At 41.1% G+C, this 15,873-nt stretch overlaps 3 protein-coding genes across 3 annotated transcripts in view; 1 reads left to right on the top strand and 2 right to left on the bottom strand.

Annotated features, from left to right (window-relative positions):
* Positions 1-802, bottom strand: part of LOC139468980 (microsomal triglyceride transfer protein large subunit-like) — a 46,499-nt gene extending 45,697 nt beyond the window's left edge. The window contains exon 1 of the mRNA XM_071251121.1: positions 531-802. Within this exon, the coding sequence (XP_071107222.1) occupies positions 531-627 (97 nt within the window). The 5' untranslated portion in view covers positions 628-802. The remainder of the gene's footprint in view (positions 1-530) is intronic.
* A 290-nt stretch (positions 803-1,092) lies between these two features.
* Positions 1,093-10,512, top strand: LOC139468979 (tRNA methyltransferase 10 homolog A-like). The gene is made up of 7 exons (XM_071251120.1): positions 1,093-1,388; positions 3,680-3,845; positions 4,833-4,904; positions 6,171-6,242; positions 7,307-7,453; positions 7,919-8,024; positions 10,033-10,512. The coding sequence occupies exons 1-7, from the start codon at positions 1,195-1,197 to the stop codon at positions 10,242-10,244; spliced, it is 969 nt and encodes a 322-aa protein (XP_071107221.1). The 5' UTR covers positions 1,093-1,194; the 3' UTR covers positions 10,245-10,512.
* A 1,798-nt stretch (positions 10,513-12,310) lies between these two features.
* Positions 12,311-15,873, bottom strand: part of LOC139468978 (uncharacterized) — a 33,011-nt gene continuing 29,448 nt past the window's right edge. Inside the window, exons 6-8 of the mRNA XM_071251118.1 lie at positions 14,638-14,803; positions 13,583-13,785; positions 12,311-13,016 (exon numbers count right to left, since the gene is read on the bottom strand). Coding sequence (XP_071107219.1) covers positions 12,805-13,016; positions 13,583-13,785; positions 14,638-14,803 — 581 coding nt within the window. The 3' untranslated portion in view covers positions 12,311-12,804. The remainder of the gene's footprint in view (positions 13,017-13,582; positions 13,786-14,637; positions 14,804-15,873) is intronic.

Genomic DNA, 15,873 nt, shown 5'->3' with positions numbered 1-15,873 from the left:
CCTGTGACCAATCACGGATCTGGGTAGTTCTATGGGTACCCGGATCCTACTCTTTACCCAACTGACATTACACTAAGTATGGAGTTACCCATTCCAGGCTCTGGTTAAGCTGATCTTTTACTTGAAATACATGTCAACATTCTAATATCATGCTTTGATTTTATTTGGTAAGAAATACATTAATTCCAATCTGTAAGATACGAATGATCCATTAAATGTCACTTCGCCAGGCATGCGTATTATCAGTGGTGATCTTGCATCTGACGTCAGGAATTACCGGCGTATGATAAACCCACAGCGGCCATAAAGTGCAAAGACTTTACATTTAGCGACACAGTATGACTATTTCAAACTAAACTAATGAAATATCAACAAGTTTCGCTGGCCACGTCAGCGAGGCACACTAAAGCAAGGTTTTCTTCCTCTGCATGTACAGGAACCTGATACTGGTTAACGGGGGTACACGCGCTAATTCAACTTATGCGTGATAACCGTGATACTCCCCATTTAAAACATCAATCAAAACTTACTTTGTATGATGGTAAATATGACAAGAAGCAGAGCCGGCGAGAGGCACAAGTGTGACCGGTTCATGATGCTGGTGAATGGTCGCCAAGTTGTACGCATGTAACTCCTCTCTCAGACTCGGGACCTGTGGCCTGAATGGACAAAGTCCAGCTATTCAGTGATATCTTGCTAACCCTTTGTCTCTGATTGCGGGATGCCTTTGGTTATGGATAATTATGCAGTATGGCATAACGCGGGTCCAGCTGACGACCCGATTGTTTTAGCTCCATCTGCAACCACTTCCTTAATTTCGAGTTCCTGTGCTCTAGAAACTCCCGTGGAGTTTCTCTGCATTCACATAATAAAAATGAACGCTGCTTTCTCCCACGTTTATATATATATATTCACTTTCAATTATTCTTTTGTAGACTTTTCTTAACCAAATGTTAAACATACAGATTTGAAAGATAACTATTAAAACCGTGGAATAACAGTTTTTGTTGCAATTAGTGTTATAATGTAAAACTTGTAGCAATAGCAGACGACGTGTGTTGATCCCACGAGAAAACGCGAGAAGCAAGATGTCTGCGTCCATGTATGTGCATGGGATGGGGGTTGTTGATGGTCTCTTTTCAACACTATTTTGAAGTATTTTCACTTTATTAATGAAACTGCAGGTCTGTCATCATGAGTGAACCCGAGCAACAAGAAGCCGATAGTGTGATAAAAGACGATGGAGTGTGTTCCAACTCTGAAGATGAACGTGAAAGCGAAAGCCATGATTATTCAGATGACGACGAGGAAATGAAGGGCTTATCAAAGAGGGCGAGGAAACGACTACTAAAACACAAACGATGGGAAGAAACGAAAATGTTGAAAAGGTTTCAGATAAATATGTGTTTGATTTCATATGACAATGACGAATTTGCGGACAGGGTTTCGATCGGGCGGTTCCCAACACACATCTTTGACTTTCTGATTCTATCATATTTATATTTTTAACAGCCGGTGAAAATTAGTCCCCCGTTGAACACGACATGTGGTAAAAATGTTAATAAACGTGTGACTTATTATACCGGTAGCTAAGGATAGAAGCGGTATGTGGACAATTCTCTATAGCCAGCTACTGGCTCGGTACATTTTGGTCAGTAAGCATGGTAACCATGGTAACTGATGGTGCCAGATAAAATGGCCTAATTGGTGAAATGACCCCACTCTTCATTGGTTTCAACCCTCAATACATAATAAACAAATGATTTAGTATTTATTTGCATAATTGAACATTGTTCCGAAGACGGAAGACGGGACACACTTTGAGTGTAGAGACATCTGAGGTGCAAGAATTGTTGTGTGCTGATTACAAATCCTGTTTAGGCAGTCACCTCACAACAGATGCTGAGTCATACATTTGTCTGTCTTGAGTAAACAGGTTAATTAGTTGACTAATAAGGACTAGGTGTTTATTTAATAATTGGATAAACTCATACCCTGAGGGTAACCACTGAACAATGTGAATAGATTTCAATAACTTGTTGAATCGATGTCACTTTATTATGCCACCATTTGATTAAAACAAATCTTCTGAATTTCCACAAAAGTCGAAAAAAAGCTATTGGTATGAAATGTTTATTTTATAACAACACCCCTTTCACATGGGTGTGGTTTATGAAACAAAATATCTTATCAAGTCATGTTATGCTTTAAACATGCCATAGGATACTTATAAAAAAAATGGCTTATTCTACAGTTTCAGACCAGATGATGGCTCTCCACTAAAACATGTTAAAATTGTGTTGTTTCCATCAAAAATATTTACGCACATAATTATCAGCAGAATATATAATATTAAACCATACAAAATTAATTTTCACATGTCCTTGAAAATGATGAGTTTGTGAGGTGTAATAACTAATTAATAGTAAAGAATGAAAGTCCTACAGTTTGTTTTTATTCTTATTTTTTTCCCCCAATGACTGTATTCATCTGTTATGTTTCATTTGTTTGAATATATGCACACAATGTACATATACATTTTATGTGGGGCCGTTTTTGCTAAGCCGTTGAGGTTGTTTTCACTTGATGTCCTTTTGGCATAGGACTGTTACAGCTGTAACCCTGGTTTATGATTATTTATGTGTAACTAATCTATATTGCCAGTGTTCAGTGAGGAAGCCCAGGAATCATTATCATGGTCATGATATGGTGGATATTTTAAACTTTTTTTAACTTTATATTAATTTTTTAAGTGGCTCTAAATTTGAATACTATATCATTAAACCTCAAAGAACCATGGGCCCCTTGTGTCTGACACTGGGGAACATGATTATTTTGGACTTGTGAGTATTCTTTTTGGTAAAGACCAACTTGGCTGCAATTTTATATGCTTTAAGTCTACAGTGTTTTATGCCATAGATGGGGGGCTCAGAAGGCCCAGTTATCTAAGTCGCCACTCTTTGCTGTGCAGACTTGCGTCCCTTGGTCTTGCCAGAAACCTATGATTGTGGGTTTGAATCTTGGTTCGCCCGATTGTTTCTAGGCTTGTCAGCACCATATCTGTGCTTGTGGGTATCAACAAAGTGCTAAATGCCTGAGACCTGCATTGCTTTGGGCTTTCCTCCCACATGAAGCTGACACACTATGATATAACTGGAATACTGTTAGTAACCGTGTTAAACCCAACTCACTCACTCACTAACATACCATGCAGCCTAAGAGATTTTACTGAAGCTTCAATCAGTAGACATGGTAGACAAGGTTATTGCTTAGATCACTAGGGGTGTTTTCACACAAGACAGTTCAGGTCTCAGGTTCTGGTATCAGGTGCTCAACAGGCTAGAATCATACATTTAAGATGGTCCTTAAATATGCCACATGTGAGGCTAGATTTCCATTGAAAGCTTGAAGATACCCAGACTATGCCTCCAATATTAGCCTGTGCTCAGCATAAGTCCCACTTTATCATATATCAGCCATGGTTAGCATGGTGTAAAATATTCCATACCATAACGTTAACATGATTAGAGAATGGAGCCCTGTTATACCTTGATAGAAGGGTGGAATGTAAAAATATTGCTTATGCCTATTTTGTCCGTTTTGTTTGGATACCTGTGAATACAATGTTGGACAGCACGTAATTCTTCAGTGTTGTTATGGTTACCTCCTTGTGTTTCAGAAAACAGGAGAGGTTGAAGAAGAAGCGGAAGTTTGAAGATGCCCGAGAGAGAGGGCAGGATATAGGGCCGTCCAGGAAATCCCTGAAGAAGAACTGCATGCAGAACTCAGGGTGTAAAGTGAAGGCAGTCATAGACTGCTCCTTTGACGAACACATGACCGAGAAGGTAGGGAACTTGGCTGGATGTGACTGTAGGTTGTAGTGCTTGTTATTACACTGTAGTGTGAGGTTTGCTTCCTGACAGCACGGTGGCCCAATCGTGTAAGGCGCTGCAACTCACTGCAGGGTGGCATCCCCTGGCACCCCAGAAACCTATGATTGGGTTAGAATCCTGGTTTGCCCCAGCTATGTGTTTAGGTTTGTCAGCACCATACCAAAAGTGGAAATATCTAAGACCTGCACCATTTCAGGCTTTCCTCCCACATCAAGCTGAGACACTGGGATGTAACTGGTGTACCGTTTAAAGCAGCGTTGAGCCAAACTCACTCAGTCCTGACAGCCCCATCTCTTACAGTGTCATACCCACTGTCTCCCTCAATGATATATACCTGAATATCCCTAACCAATGCTGAAGTAGGCTCAAGCTGGACCATGTCTCATATGGGGTAGCCCAGTGGTCAAAGCATTTGCTGGTCCTGCCTAAGACCCAGGTTTGAATCCCCACATGGGTACAATGTGTGAAGCCTATTTCTGGTGACCCTGGGCCTGATGATGCTGGAATATTGCTAAAAGCGGCTAAAGAATGTTCAAACCATACTCACATGCCTGATATAATGAATATTGCGCTGTCCTTATCATGCATGTTTATATTTGTATTGTGTCTGCATTGCCTGACATAATGAATATTGCGTGGCCTTATCATGCATGTTTATATTTGTATTGTGTCTGCATTGCCTGATATAATGACTATTGTGCTGTCCTTATCATGCATGTTTATATTTGTATTGTGTCTGCATTGCCTGACATAATGAATATTGCGTGGCCTTATCATGCATGTTTATATTTGTATTGTGTCTGCATTGCCTGATATAATGACTATTGTGCTGTCCTTATCATGCATGTTTATATTTGTATTGTGTCTGCATTGACTGATATAATGAATATTGCGCTGTCCTTATAATGCATGTTTATATTTGTATTGTGTCTGCTGCAGGATGTGCGCCATCTGGTCCAGCAGATACAACATAGCTACTCCGCCAACAGACGAGCAAACAACCCACTTCAGGTACAGTCCATCATGGTTGCATCTGCTGTCTACATTTAAGGAACTTAATCTCTTGGTCTGAAGTAGTGAATTATGATCATGGGTATGTTCGATGTTCAGACTAACTGGATTACTGAGATTCAGGACATGATTAACTGAAAATTTCCATAAAACACATGTAACAGATTGTTGAGAAAAACCCTGTCAAATAAGCTAAATGCTAAATATATGATATAACTGGCACAAGTTCATTTAAGTCAACTGAAAATGATTCTCATCATATATATGGAGTAAGACCTATGATTCATGATGGAACTCAAGTTAAGTCTGAAGCTAAGAATTCTATTCCATCAACTAAGTCACAGGACTTGACCACCCAATCCATGGCAAACATGGTTGCTGGGGACCAATTTTTACCCCGAATCCCAATGGGTGAAACTAACATTTTTGAAAGATCTTAAGAAGGTGTTACGTGAAGCTTAAGATTGCAACTTTACCAGAAACATATATCCTCCTGAATAGTGATAACATATAAGGACACCCCTAAGAGATATTAAATTCTAAATTCAAGGCGTCAATAGCGGTATTCTGACCGTGGTTGCTGTTAATAACGGTGAGTTGTGCGATCTTCCGATCGCTTCACACACGATTTCGCCGAAATTAATAAAAACAATATTATAAGGAATTTTGAATAAAATTAATGAAGTAAGTTACAAACATAAGTTCAGAAATACAAAGAATACTTTTTATAGACAGACAGTGTAATTACATAATTATTTTGCGTACTTCAGTATGGATTTGTTGACATGGTATTTCCGGTGTTTCGTGCTCACGGTACGTAATGTCTTTCCATGGGAGGAAAAAACATCCAAACTCATAATTCGTGTATAATGCGCACCCCCTTCTACACAGCTGTGTTTTTCCGAAAAAAAGTGCACACTATACTCAAGAAAATACGGTACTAGCCCTGAGGTCTGGATTAGAATAGGCCTACAGCAACCCATGCTTGTGGTATGAGGCAACTTATGGTATTGGGTGTTCAGGCTTGGTTGATGCATGTCATCATATCCAATTGTGTGGATCAATGCTCATAATGTCAATCACTGGAATATCTGGTCCAGACATGATTCTTTACAGACCTCCATCATATAGCTGGAATATTGCAGAGTGAGGCATTAAACAGACCAACTGTTAGGATAATTTGAACATTAGACAAAATAACCAGTGGGCTTGTGCCGAGTTGCACCCCTAATGGTTTAATGAAGATTGTGACTATTGTTGTTCTAGTTCTACGTGTGTGGCATTAACGGCAAGGCGCAGCAGAGACTAGATCAGATTGGTGACTACAAAGGATGGGATGTACGTACACTGGAACCTGTTGATCTGGATGATGTCATTCCTGGTGAAATCGTACTGATTAACAAGTTTCGATGAAAACAAATCATTAGTACATATTAATCTTCCTTAGTATACAAACCATGGATGTGACAAGAACAATATTGATGCTATGTGTTTGGTGAAATATGTAGAACAACCTTCATGGAAGGAGCGGTAGTGGAAGTCTCCAGGGGAGATAACTTTGCCCTCCCTGTGGGTATGCCAGGGCAGACTTGGTCTAAGATACCCTAGCTTGAGTGAATTTGATGAGAATTATGTAGGCGCATAGACAACTATGTGAGCTCAGTAGGATCGATGGATGGTGTGTTTCATCCTAACTAAACCGTAAGACTTGATACCCCCTGTGAAGGTCCGGGTTAGAATTGATGTTCAACAACCCATGCTTGTTGTAAGAGGCGACTAACAGGCTTGCTGATTTTGTTGATGCATGTCACTGTATCCCAATTGCGTAGAGTAAACTGATTGATGCTCATGATATCAGTCACTCGATTGTCTTGTCCCGACTCGATTATTTACAGACCGCCACCATCTGAAACATACCTGAGTGCTGTGTTCAACAACAAACAAACAACCCTCAACTATTAGCACCTGGTTAGCATACACTAGACAAGCTAGGCCATATTCATGAAGCAATCTTAGTGGTAACTCCCGCACTTTGATGCAGACTTCTTACAGTCTTAGTGGTAAGATCGCTCTGTGAATAGTGGCCTGATTGTCTTTCTTTTGTTGATGTTGTGGGCAGTGTAGACTCCCATGCTTGCAGCTATCTGACCAGGCTTACAGTGTGTCAACACATCCTGCTCATGGGGATTGTTGCTCATGCTTTCAACCATTGGCCTGTCATGACTTGATTATTTACAGCTTTCTGTGAGATGCTGTAATATTGTGGATTGTGACACTCCATCATATTTTCTTGTGGGATTTGATATTTATCATTCAAAGCTCGCTTCATCAGGAGATATTGCTTCAGTGAAATTACATAACAATAGAGTGTCTGTGTGTCTCCAGGTATCGGTCTGTTACAGGTGTACTTCAAGACGGAGAACTACCTGGACCTGTTCCCAAAGGGGGATGTGGTGTACCTGTCCAGTGACTCCCCCAATGTGCTGCAGGAGCTGGAGGATGACAAGGTGTACATCATCGGGGGACTGGTCGACCACAACCATCACAAGGTGACCAGTGTTGCAAGTCATGCCTGTATGCATGAATCAGTGAAAATATATTCAGTCATATAGCTGGAATATTGCTGAGTGCAGCATTAAAGAACAAACAAACAAACCAGAGTGGCAAACATTAATGAATTGTGTCACACCACGACCAGTGATGATCAAACTGAAATACACCACAGCTCCCCAGCTTTCTGCCATTCGCTGTGTAGAGTTGTGCCCCTCAAGCATGGCAGAACCAGAAGATCATTTATTGGTTCAAATCCCAGTTCACCATGATTACGTTATGTTTCTAGATTTGTCAGCACCATGTCTGTGCTCGTAGGTTTCTCAAAAGTGGTAAGCTTCTAAGATCTGCATCACTTCAGACTATTCCCCTGACACTCCCGTTTTATATCTGAAATACTGTTCAAATCAATGTTGAACCCAACTCACTCCCTCACTCACCCACTCTGTGTCCTGTGTCCCCAGGGTATGTGCCACCAGCTGGCAGTGGACAGAGAGGTCAGCCACGCCCAGCTGCCCATAGCAGAATATGTGGACATGAAGACACGCAAAGTCCTCACCATAAACCACGGTAAGAGTCCCATGTTGTGAAAGTATATCTTCAGGAATGTGTCTGAGATTCTAAACTAAATGCACTTGGCAGGCAAATTAAGGGGGGGGGGGGAATTATTTTGTACAATTCGTCTTTTTAAAAGTTTTTAGTTTCTTTAATTCAGAGGTGTTTTAACATTGTATTCAATTATTCAATGCAATATTGTAAAATCTTTAAATCCTCTTCATCATTATTGGTATTTTAGCAGTGAAGTACAAGTCACCTCTACAGAGCCATAACATAAGTACTGACATGAATTTTGAATGTATTTATTCTAATTTTGGAATTGTTACTGACATTTACTGCAGACTTAGGCCAAATATCATTCACTGAGCCTAGATAAGGCCCAGGGACCTGTTCCAGAAAGGGATCATAGCATTATGACTGTCACAAGTCTATGTTAAAGTATGGTTGTTACGACTGCCTTAGCGCTAAGATTGCTTTGTGAAACGGGTCCCTGGTCTTGTAGACAGGACTGATTGTATGGCTTCTTTTGGTCTTCGTTACCATGGTTACATCTACGTTTCTTTACATTTAGACATTAACTGAGTCATTTATATGTCCCTGTATATGGTATGTTAGCCTATTTTGTATTAATATGGTAAGTGACTATGATATTAATTCATTCATTAAGGACTGGGATTTCACAAATGAGCTTGATGAGTACTGCTTTTTGCTAGTCCCTTGCAAAGAGAAAGGGTTAATGTAGATATGTCAGCCCATGGTACTGTACACAGGTCACAGATTAGTTGAAGTTAGGCAATGTCGGCCACAGAGAATAGTTGGATGGGTGACCTTGTTCAGCAGCTTGACTCATGAGAGTTCTTCGGTCCTACCCCACACTTAAGCACATGTAGCACATGTGGTGTCGCCTTAGGCAAGTGACTTCTTTAAAATGTGCCTCTCTTCACCCAGCAGTGAATTAATTACCTGGTAGGATGAGATGTTAATGTTACAGTTTACCTTCTGGTGCCTCACACGCAGTTTGGGTTGTATACTACCCAGTGAGCTGAGGGGTTATATCCATAGACTGGGGTAATAATGTTAGCGCTTTGAGCATGCACCTTGTGTTTGATGTCTAGGGAAATATGAATACACATGATTATTAATAATAAGGTGGTGAGGTGAGGTGAAATGTGGTTTAATGGTCAAGATTATAGTACTTATATAACAACATGCATGTACATGTGTGTGTGCGTGTGTGTGGATGCTTGTACTGGTCCAGACTAATGCAGGTTTTCTAGTGCCATCCCACTGAGATGCAATGCTGCAGTTAAACATGGAAACCCCACTCAGACACAGCATACTGATTCCGTGATAAGTAGTCCTTCTTTTACCCCCTCAATGCCGAGCACCAGGCAGGGTAACAACAAGTGCCATCTCCATCTCTGGGCAGGCGCTCTATCTACTAGACCATGGAGGCAGTCCTAATGTTAATAAGGTCTGTTGAGGTTATTGGAAGGATTACTGACTGGGAAATACACATTATGTTGTGTAGTGGGGATTCCAGGTTGGCATAGGACCCCAGTAGATTGAACCCAGCTTAGATGGGGATCTGTCTCTGTGACTTTGCTCATTGTGTGTCATCATCCTTGACAGCATGGGGGAAGTTCATGCTATCAACCACTTGTTTGCCTGGCCCAGATTCAATATTTACAGGCCAACATGATGTTAGTGGAATATTGCCGACTGTGGTGTAAACAATCAACAAACACATTTACATTGTAGGTTAGGGTGCAATGAGTGACCTGTTCACTCTGCAGAGTTTCTTCCCTTTGGTGATCCAGGAACTTATGACTGTGGGTACAAATCCAAGATTTGGTTTGACATGCTTCTAAATGTGGATGGAAAGCCTGAAGTGATGTATGTCAGAGGCGTTTACCACTTTGGTGAAACCCACAAGCACAGGTATGGTGTTGACAAACATAGGAGCGTAAGTGAACCATAGTTGTTTAATGGTCCCTGATGATTCTGGATCTGTTTTCAGTATTCGAGATCCTCTTGAGGTACACAGAGACCAGAGATTGGAAGAAGGCATTTTTCCAAGTCCTCCCTCAGAGAAAAGGATTGAAAGAAAAAGAAATGGAAGATGCACAGGATGATCCTAATAAAGATCTTGCCGTGAAAGCTGAAACAGTCAATAGTGAAGTGTGTAGTGATGTAAACAGTAGTAAACAAATAAACGCCAATACCAGCTGATGCTGGCTCTGAAAGTGACTGTCAAGCCAACTTTAAGGAAATATAGGACTGCCATTTGACCTCAAGGAATGGACAAACAGAGCAGTGTGTTTAGACATTGGTTCAGTGCCCAGTGGAATTTCATTTTTCAGATATTCATAAAAATGCACATTTCATTATTATTACTTGTTCTTCTTTTTCAACCATTGTGAAATCAATGTCAGTATGAGGCTCCTCTCATCAACCACTAATACAGCTGTATGACTACTTTAAACTGTGCTTTGTATTTGAGAAACTCATATCAAACATCATATGAGTAATGAGTACCTGGAGGTCGACCTGGCTGATAGTGTGTCATTATGTCCTAGAGGTTGACCTGGTTGATGGTGTTATCATGCCCTAGAGGGACACCTGGATGGTGGTATGTCATTGTGTCCAAATGGTCGACCTGACTGATGGTACGTCATCATGTCCAAGAGGTCGACCTGATTGATGGTGTGTCATTATGTCCTAGAGGTCAACCTGGATGATGGTGTTATCATGCTCTAGGGGGACACCTGGATGGTGGTATGTCATCGTATTCTAGAGGAAGGCATGGCAGATGATGTGTCATCATGCCCTAAACGTTGCAATGGCTGATGGTGTGTCATTGTCCTAGTGGACATGGTGAATAATGTGTCATCATGTCCTAGAGGCATACAACATCCACTCGCTCACTCTAAAGGTTATTTGCCGGTGACTGAGTTTGACATGGGAGACAACTGTCCCTATCAAGACAAAATGAATACAAGGACTGAGTAAGTTAGAATCGGATGCCAATGTATGGTATTACTTTGACTCAGTGTGCAATTGAAAGAAATGTCCTACTTTTGATGTAAACTTGTCAAGGTTTTTTAAACCTGCACTTTATGATATTTAACTCTGACGGATGTATGGGATTAAAGCTATGAAAAACGAGACAACAGTCAACGGTGTTAGATTTATTCCACTCTGCTGCTATGTACAGACTTATCACAGGCTGTGAACACACAGGTGTTAAGACACAACAGGAACACAGGGCAACAACACGTCAGCAATATAAGTGACCAGCCATTTATTACAGGGGTGTGTGAGTCAGAGGATTTTGATGCACTAATGTACTGAAAAAAATTACCCTCCCCAAATGGTTGTCTTATTTTTCGATGACACTCCCCATGTCTTTGTACATTTTTCTTGACCCTCCCTGAAAGGACAAAATGCAAAAGCACTCCGTTGATGACCCTCCCTTAGAGATTATCATATTTTTCGTTGACCCTCCTCTGGTTCCCTCTGACCCAACCTCCCCTATAATATATGACTGGTCATTTATGTGATAGTTTGATTGAAACCTTGCTCACATTTAAGTATATATGTACAAGTGAATACAACTTTGAAATGTCAGCATAACCCCTTCAGTTTGATTAGTCGAGAATTCCTGAAATGATATATTCTATACAGCTAACCATACTAACATAAGATAGGGTATGTCTGGTGATGCTTGGTCCAGACTGGGGAGCAGCAGGTAAATGCAGTGCTTTGATCAAGGAAATACTATTTACACAATTTTATACAACTAGTTTTAATATTGTGCAATTTGGTGGAGGACACACACAAAAACTTGAGATATACTGTGTTTCATGATCATTAGTTTACAGTTGTTATAATTTGTATAAATCTGATAAAATCTTAACGTCACTGTATCACTTAATACAGATTACATATAGGTGTTGCATTATTGACATAAAAAGAGTGGTAAAAATATTTCCACTGAAGTTGAATCAAGAGTGCTATTAATATTACAATATGAATAATAGAGGCACTTCAATGAACTGAAAATATGTAAAGTGTTGGAGAACAGATTACATGGCATTTCCCCATTCACCCTGTATAATGGAAAGCTATCACAGCCAATGCTTGAGCTTTTGTCAACCATGACAACATACACTGTTCCTGTACACCTACTACAGCCTTCAAACTACATCACTCTGTGAATGGAAACAAAACACAAGTGTAAGTAACTATACTACTCCAAAGAAGTTAAGGACCACCCGATTTTTTCATATAACTGAAGTTAATCTGTCATGCTAGTAATATGAAAGAATCAGGTGGCCCTTAACTTCTTTTGAGTAGTATAGATTTCATAATACTGTCGCAAGATGCCATTTGAGACTGACGATCCTTCATTATACCATAGCAATATAGCTCATGTTGCCGTGACAATAATTCATGTCACCATGACCCTACCTCATGTTGCCATGACTCCAGCAAGAAATCAGTTTCTCGAAATAGGATGCTTTACAAGCAACGAAAATATAAACTACTGATATCCGTCATATGACTGAATGTTAGGGGATAGTATACTCTCTCCTAGAGGCACTATCCATGGAGCCATGTTTATAAGGTGAGTTTAATAAATATTTCCAGGAGTTTGGACGTCATGTAAACTTTCTCATCACATTTATAAAAAAGTTGGTCTTCACTGAAACATCCATTAGGTAAGGCACCACATCAAGTTCCACATGAATACCTTAATCAATGTATAATTGTTCCTATCTGGGTTTATTTAAAACGTGTTGTTGTTTAATGATTGTTGTTGATTCCACATGTTGTCTGGAACTGCTCCATTCACAAATGGTGACTTGGTGTATTTAAGTCTGGCATCTGCTGTGCCAGGGGGCCTCATGTCGTTAGCTGCTGAGATACGTCCGCCTTGTGTGGGTGGACGGGATGTCATATGTTTGAAAACTTCATTTGTAGGAGGCTTGATTGGTATTTCTGAATGATAGAAAATGTATTTTGAAAGAATTGTGGACCATGTTAAGGGATAGGAACACAGGGCAAGTACTTATTGGGGTGTAAGAATCTACAAAAACATCAGTAAATTAAAGAAACTAGAACTTGTTACCCATAAAGTTATACGTTTTCTGATACACACTAAAATTAGTTGTCTGGTGAATAGTATTAAATTGTATCAAATGTCCAAACATTTTGTTTGTCATGGATCGTTAATAGAAGCAGACAAGAAAACAGCAAATGACACACCTTTTACTCATTCATTTAAAAAACTAATATCTTGTATACGACGACCCTTACTTCACAATAGTTCCCTTTCAGTAACCTGTAACCTGCTGAATGATTAGTGTTTCAAGATTACAAGAAGAAGGAAAACCCTTTTTAATGAATGCATTAATTTACTGTGGCCTAGCTACCACAAACATGCAACCAAAGAGTATACAGTTTCCACCTCAGGTCATGTAATAATTGTATACAATTGTAACAAATGTAACCAAACCATGTCTTGTGAGTAAGCCAGACACCGTCCCGACGGTATCAGTGCTTACCATCATCTTCTATGATGGCCTTGGGCGAGCTTGGTTTCATGGGTATGTGAGGTGGGGAGGGTGCGGGAACCGGCATGGCAGGCTCGGCCTGGGGAGGAGGGACTGCAGGGATTCCTGGCATTGTCTGTACGGGATCCATGGTAACCGCCCTCTGCATCATCGACGGTCCTTTCGGAATGACAGGCTCATCCACCAAAGTCAACCTAAGGAGAGAAATAGTCGAATCAAGTTTGACTCCATGTTAGCTTCACGGTTATTCTTGTTCAGGAGCCTAACATCATGTTATGGTGTTCATTTTGGTAGAGGCAGCACGAATGGCCCTGTTGCCTACTGAACAACAATTTGCTATGAGGTGTTGCATCCATTAGGCATGTCAGCAACCTAAGATCGTGGGTTCAAATTCCAAATTCGCCCAAAGACCCGCATCACTTCGGGGTTTCCTCCCAAATCGGGCTGACACGCAGTGATATCAGACATGCTGAAAAAAACGGCCTTAAACCACACAGTGTTCAATTATCCAGTGCATTATTTGTCATTATGGAATGGATACACTGGATAATCGAAAATGATAACAACGAGACTTGTTCCCATTTAGTATATTAGATGAAACATAGGGTCTGTTAGGGTATTATGGTAAAAACACTGACCAGTCAAAACGACTAGTAGGTTCAATTCTACAGTTTGTCAAGCCTATTCGAGGTTCCCTTCTATGGTGTGGCCAGACAAGACATACTTACACTACGTACACGTTTCAAAGTCAAATGAAGTATACAGCACATATGGTGGCATGGGTGTCCCCGTGTGAGGCAGCGTATTTCGACATGCAGAGTTGCGTTCCTTAGGCGCGCCTCAAGCCTATGGTCATGGGTTCGAATCCAAAATTCGCCCTGATTATGTTACTATATTTGTCATCACCAAGCTGTGCTCGTTGGTTTCACCCAAGTGATATCACCCCTGTTAAGCTGTCAGTGACAGCTGTGACATAACTGAAACACTGTTCAAAACGTCATTATGCCCAACTCACAATGACATCTGGTTACACATCTCTGCCTCACCTGTCTATCATGTTGTCATCATTGCTCTCTCCGATGATCTGCCTGTCGTTGATAGGTGGCAGCACCGTCCTGGGTCTCTCGCCGACCACCTCGGCAGGAAGCTGGTGGTTGTACTCCTCCCTCCCCGCCACGACAGTCCTGATCATGTCCAACACCATCGTCTTCTCTGGGGAAGGAAGGGACACATTTAGGGCTGGGACAAGTCCAAACTTACTACCCGACACCCTATTACCCGACCCTACCTGGGTACCCACTGTAGGTCTCAAGAGTTGGGAACAAAATGTCTGATTGGGTATTGTTTTACCGCAGCCCTGTCAACAACTATTTAGATACAAATATCAAACGGTCAGATCATGGTACACTGAAGTTTTATCATTACCCAACATATGCAAGTCAAAAGGAACGGGGCGGTCGGGTAGCCTAGTGGTTAAAGCGTTCGCTCGTCACGCCGAAGACCCGGGTTCGATTCCCGACATGGGTGCAATGTGTGAAGCCCATTTCTGGTGTCCCCCGCCGTGATATTGCTGGAATATTGCTAAAAGCGGCGTAAAACAATACTCACTTACTCAAAAGGAACGAGTGAGTGAGTGAGTTGGGTTTAACACCGCTTTTAACAGTATTACAGTTATATCGCGGCGTGTCAGCTTAATGTGGGAGGAAAGCCCGAAGTGATGCAGGTTTCAGACGTTTACCACTTCGGTGAAACCCACGAGCACGGGTATGGTGCTGACAAACCTAGAAACATATTTGGGGCAAAAGGAACGAGAGCATCGTCAGAAAGAAATGCGATCATAAACGACTTGTAGTGCAACCACTGAGCTCCAGTAAGTATTTTTTGTCATTAAACAATATATCACGTGACTAACCACGGTCCTACTCAGGACCCACCCGTCCCAACCCTAGATACATTGTACTAAAACATAACCTTCTCATTTTGTTCTCTTGGGAAATACAAGATACATTGTACCATATTATAACCATCCCCATGTTCAATTATCTACGGAAATGATCGAGTTTGGATCAGGGAAATCACTGATTCATGTTATATGGTTATGATAACACACAAGCAACCAAGTCATCGAGCCTTGCCACCTGATCGATTAAGTCGCCTTGCACGACAAGGTTGCATAGGTTGCTGGGGCCTGCTGTACCGTTGCACAGTGAAGAGACCCGTGAAGATCCGGGTATAATAGGTTTTCAGCAACCCGTGATTGCTGTAAAAGGCGACTATGCTTG

The sequence above is a fragment of the Haliotis cracherodii genome, unplaced genomic scaffold (genome assembly GCF_022045235.1).
Source record: "Haliotis cracherodii isolate W230 unplaced genomic scaffold, xgHalCrac1.p SCAF_2, whole genome shotgun sequence".
NCBI classification, from domain to species: domain Eukaryota; kingdom Metazoa; phylum Mollusca; class Gastropoda; order Lepetellida; family Haliotidae; genus Haliotis; species Haliotis cracherodii.
The sequence above is the reverse complement of the archived record's forward strand: the minus strand, read 5'-3'. Positions and strand labels throughout refer to the sequence as shown.